Source organism: Micropterus salmoides, unplaced genomic scaffold (assembly GCF_014851395.1).
Source record: "Micropterus salmoides isolate LMB-PRFRI ecotype aquatic unplaced genomic scaffold, ASM1485139v1 Ms_hic_scaffold_17, whole genome shotgun sequence".
In the NCBI taxonomy this organism is placed as follows: Eukaryota; Metazoa; Chordata; class Actinopteri; order Centrarchiformes; family Centrarchidae; genus Micropterus; species Micropterus salmoides.
The window spans coordinates 18,059,736-18,063,988 of NW_024040817.1; the positions used below are offsets into that span (position 1 = coordinate 18,059,736).

The window sequence follows — 4,253 nt, forward strand, 5'->3', positions numbered from 1 at the left end:
ACACATTTCTTGAGACATTGAGGATAGATAGGTAGCCTATAGTCATTAGGCCCACTTAATTGCTGTTTTATATAAAAGATAAAATAGAACGAATTATTTTTGTGTGTTTGCTCTTACTAAAATTAAGGAGTGGCCAAAATTAGAAATCGGAGGCCAGATCTCTCTTCCGTAACACCCACAGAGTGAGGTGTCTTGTTTTTTTTTCTCCTCTCTGACTTGTCAAAGCGCCCTGGTATGTGCTTGGGCCAACTGCGCTGTCACTCAAACCCACTGCCGAGTGATGATTGGCTGTTTCGGCCAGAGCTCCCGCCCCAGTTGGCCGGCTCCAGAGTTGAAATGACACCGTGGGAAAGCTGAGCGCTTCAAACGCAGGAACTCAGGGCGAAACTGGACACACGCGCTTCAGACGCAGTCACAGCAGGCACTCTGAAGGACTATTGTGGACAATTGTCAAAATGAAAAGGAATCACGATTTTAGCTCCTCGGACAGCGAGCTGGATGAGACTATTGAGGTGGAGAAGGAGAGCGCGGACGAGAATGGGTAAGTCATTTGGGACCTGTTTTCTTTTAAATTCCTCTTAAAAAGTCGTCCAGCGTAACGGAGCCGAAATGGACAAAAGGTTAATTTAATAGTCTATGTATAGGCCTAATTCAAATCGAAAAATGAATTGGGACATTGATTGAGCTTCCGTATTTAATCTTTTTTTTTTAAGGAACATCAGCTCTCCCATAGGGTCTCTGTCTCCAACAACATCAACTCAGGTGCAGGCGAGGAAAAGACGCCGAGGAGTAAGTCCATTTGTATTAATAAAAAAATGATTTTTTTGGTCATATGCACACAGTCTGAAAATAACCAATAACATCTTTTCTGTCTTTCCGCAGATAATTGAGAAACGGCGCCGTGACAGAATCAACAACAGCCTTAGCGAGCTCCGCAGGCTGGTTCCCAGCGCCTTTGAGAAACAGGTAGCAACGCAACTTTAATGTCACTTATACGGAAGTCCAAAAATGTGAAACTTTGTCCATTTATGCTCTTTGTGGATTATGTATATGTAATTGGCTGCTTTCTGTCTCCTCCATACTGAAGGGCTCAGCCAAACTGGAGAAAGCAGAGATTCTGCAGATGACTGTCGACCATCTGAAGATGCTTCATGCAGCTGGAGGCAAAGGTCTGTCTGGGATCTATTCATTGTTACAACACCTTTTACTTGTTGTAGAGTCATGTTGATATGCTTAAGAGGGCAAAAGCTGGACATGGAATAGTTTCTGTCCATTTGGTTCACATTCTTGAAAAAAAGAATGAATTGTTAAAAGAAATGTCTAGATTGCAAACCTAAACTGGTCTGGCTGGTTTGCCAATTATATCTGTCTTGTTTTGTCACCATCCCAAAGCCAGGGGTATATTGGTTAATTTCAGAGACAGCCCTTTAAGTTCTGGACAAACTTGTTTTGGTAGTGTGCAGGTCAGATGACTCTTTTTAACTAATCTGCTGTCTTGTTGGCCTCCCCTTAGGTTATTTTGACGCCCATGCCCTGGCGATGGACTACCGTGGTTTAGGTTTCAGGGAGTGTCTGGCTGAGACGGCCCGCTATCTGAGCATAATCGAAGGCTTGGACAGCACAGACCCTCTGCGTCTCCGTCTGGTCTCCCACCTTAACAACTATGCCAGTCAGAGGGAGGCTCACTCTGGCCTGAGTCACCTGGCGTGGGGCTCTGCGTTTGGATCCCCTCCCGCCCATCTGACCCACCCCCTCCTACTCCAGCACCAACAGGGTGCAGCTTTGGCGCCTTTACCACGCAGCGCCACCAGCAGCCCACAAACTCCTCTGTCATCTGCATCCACTTCATCCACCTCTTCCTCCACCTCTTCCTCATCGTCCTCATCGGCTGCAGAGACTCACGGCAGCGTCACCCCCCACTCAGATCAAGGCCCGATCCGGGTTCCCCCTACAACTGCCGCCCCTTCCACCGTCCCGCACCCCGCACTGGTCCCCTCATCAGCATCCAAGCTCTCCCCTCCTCTTCTGTCCTCCCTCTCAGCGTTTCCCTTCCACTTCAGCGCCTTCCCCCTCATCTCCCATTCCACCACCATCAGCCCTCCAGCCCCTACATCCAGTGTGGGCAAACCCTACAGACCCTGGGGGATGGAGATAGGAGCTTTCTGACTGAAGTGAAAACCTCAGCAAAATCTAGACTCAACTTCCCACCCAGCTGAGCTGGACTTTCAAGGACAAGACTTTTGACTTTCCCACCTAAGAAAGTACTATTTTTTTCTATGATGTTGACATCCCACAGAGGATACACCTAGCTATATGTTTTTTATTTTCTTGCTAATGTATTGTGTTTTGTATAATAAAAAAAACTGTGAGGAGGGAGACTACGACTTAAAGCAACAAAAGTGATTTATTGTGATTGATCTCGGTTCCTGCCCACCTCTTTAGAAGTTTCACCCACAGTTGTAAGCCTATCAGGAATGGCTTTTCCAGATGGTCAAGCAGTCGCCGCCTGTCAAGTTCCTGGGCGAAACTGCCCCTCTCTTTGTTTTCCCCCTGCGCTGAAACACCCAGTGTGGGGGCCCTGGTTACATACAGAGAGAGGGGTGTGAAAGGAGGGCTCGAGGTAGCTGAGAGTCACCCGCTTTTTATAGCATTTTATGGGGTGGAATAACTGAAACCAGGTGTTTGTTTGCCTGAATACCGGGAACAGAAGTTAGCTACCAGCTTGGTAGAAATAAACTTAACCGTGATTTACCCACAGCCTCTAATGTTCCTATGACGCTTCATTGTTTAAGCTTGCTTCCTCAAGTTATGTTTCCTCTCTAAAGTAAATTTAGTCAACAACTGAGGCTTCACATATGTTTAACCAGTTTCTACCAGCTTTCCCACATTTATTTCATTTCTGTTATAACTGATGCATGGGCAATTCTTTTAAGTTATTTTCTTGTACCTGCTTAAAGTAGCAACATTATCAATCTGTAATTATCAAGAGGGAGTCTGTCAACAGTTGCGGTAACGCAAGGCAATACAATTCAGTTCTTTTTCATTTAGAAAGACTAACTGCTGCTTTCCACCTGATATGTTGGTGTCTCCTGGTGAACCTAAGTGAGAGTTTGTATATTTTATGGTTGTACAAAGCACAAGCAAGCACGGACAAATCAGATTTCTCAGCTTTTCAAAGTTGTTGCTGGTGGTAATGACAACTTCCCTGTAATAAAAGTCCAGATAAATCACCTGGCTTTATCAGCGTCTTTGTTATGTGCATTATTATGTGTTATTTGCATGTCTGATTGTTCAAACGTGTTTGAGAGTGTGCATGTTGGACTGAATGTATTTGTGTGTGCATGTATTGTTTGTTTGCTTATTGATGCCTACAGTTGTGTGTGGGTGTGTGTGTGTGTCTGTGTGCACTCGCAGTACGTGGCAACGCCTGATATCAGATGCGACTGCTTGTTTCTCTCAGCAGCCCTCTGTGTGTGCACAGGAAACCATTAACAAGGAGGGGATATCCTGGACAATAGCAGCCCGGCTGGCCCCATGTGCTGCGTGGGAACTAGAGGAGGAGGAAAAAAGGAGGGAGGGAAGGTTGGAAGAGGATGAAGAAGGAAAGGAAGGAGGGATGGAGCATAGAATGGGATATGGAGGGAAAGGGGGAAGAAAAAAATGGGACAGGGGGATCAAAGGAAAGAGGGACTGAAAAACTGTGAGAGAGGAAGTGTGCAGAGAACAGTTTTGTCCCTTTGCCATCGTTTCAGCTCGCACCAGCTGCACCTTCTGTTCTCTTCTCCTACATGCCGTCCCCTCTTCTGCTGCACCAAAAAGTTTAGTTCTCCGCCAAAATATCCTCCAAAATGTCCACCCTCTCTTTCTCCTTTGATCTCTCTCATCATTCTCCTTAACCTTTTTTGTTTATTACTTAGGATGATGCAGGGCCCACGGTGGTGATGCAAGCTTTACTGCAGGCAAAACCGCAAGGTCAAGTAGATATTCAGTTGAGACAACCTGTCTTTTGTCTCCCCCAGCTGGCCATAAATGGTAATGACCATGTAACAGGAAGACTTGTGAAGGGTCAGGTGGCTGAGATTATTTTCCCAAGTAAAAGTAGCAATAACACAAGTCCCGCATTAAAAATTTCACTTGAATAAATATACGTGTAGCGTATTAGTACTAATAATGCAGAATGACACCTATAAACAATTGAAAGTGGTGTATTACTATGTGTATTTTATTATTGTTGATACATTTACTTGAAAGTA

At 45.3% G+C, this 4,253-nt stretch overlaps 1 protein-coding gene across 1 annotated transcript; it reads left to right on the forward strand.

Moving 5' to 3' along the window:
- Positions 1-347: 347 nt before the first annotated feature.
- Positions 348-3,235, forward strand: hey1 (hes-related family bHLH transcription factor with YRPW motif 1). Its single transcript, XM_038725513.1, has 5 exons — positions 348-541; positions 714-789; positions 883-966; positions 1,088-1,169; positions 1,514-3,235. Exons 1-5 carry the CDS (start codon positions 456-458, stop codon positions 2,164-2,166), a joined length of 981 nt encoding a protein of 326 aa, XP_038581441.1. The 5' UTR covers positions 348-455; the 3' UTR covers positions 2,167-3,235.
- The last annotated feature ends 1,018 nt before the right edge of the window (positions 3,236-4,253 follow it).

Excerpts from the sequence above, each read along its gene's own strand:
- hey1 (XM_038725513.1), top strand. The coding sequence starts at position 456 with ATGAAAAGGAATCACGATTTTAGCTCCTCGGACAGCGAGCTGGATGAG. Across the intron at positions 967-1,087 it reads CCAGCGCCTTTGAGAAACAG|GGCTCAGCCAAACTGGAGAA; the intron begins GTAGCAACGCAA and ends TCCATACTGAAG. Across the intron at positions 1,170-1,513 it reads TCATGCAGCTGGAGGCAAAG|GTTATTTTGACGCCCATGCC; the intron begins GTCTGTCTGGGA and ends GCCTCCCCTTAG.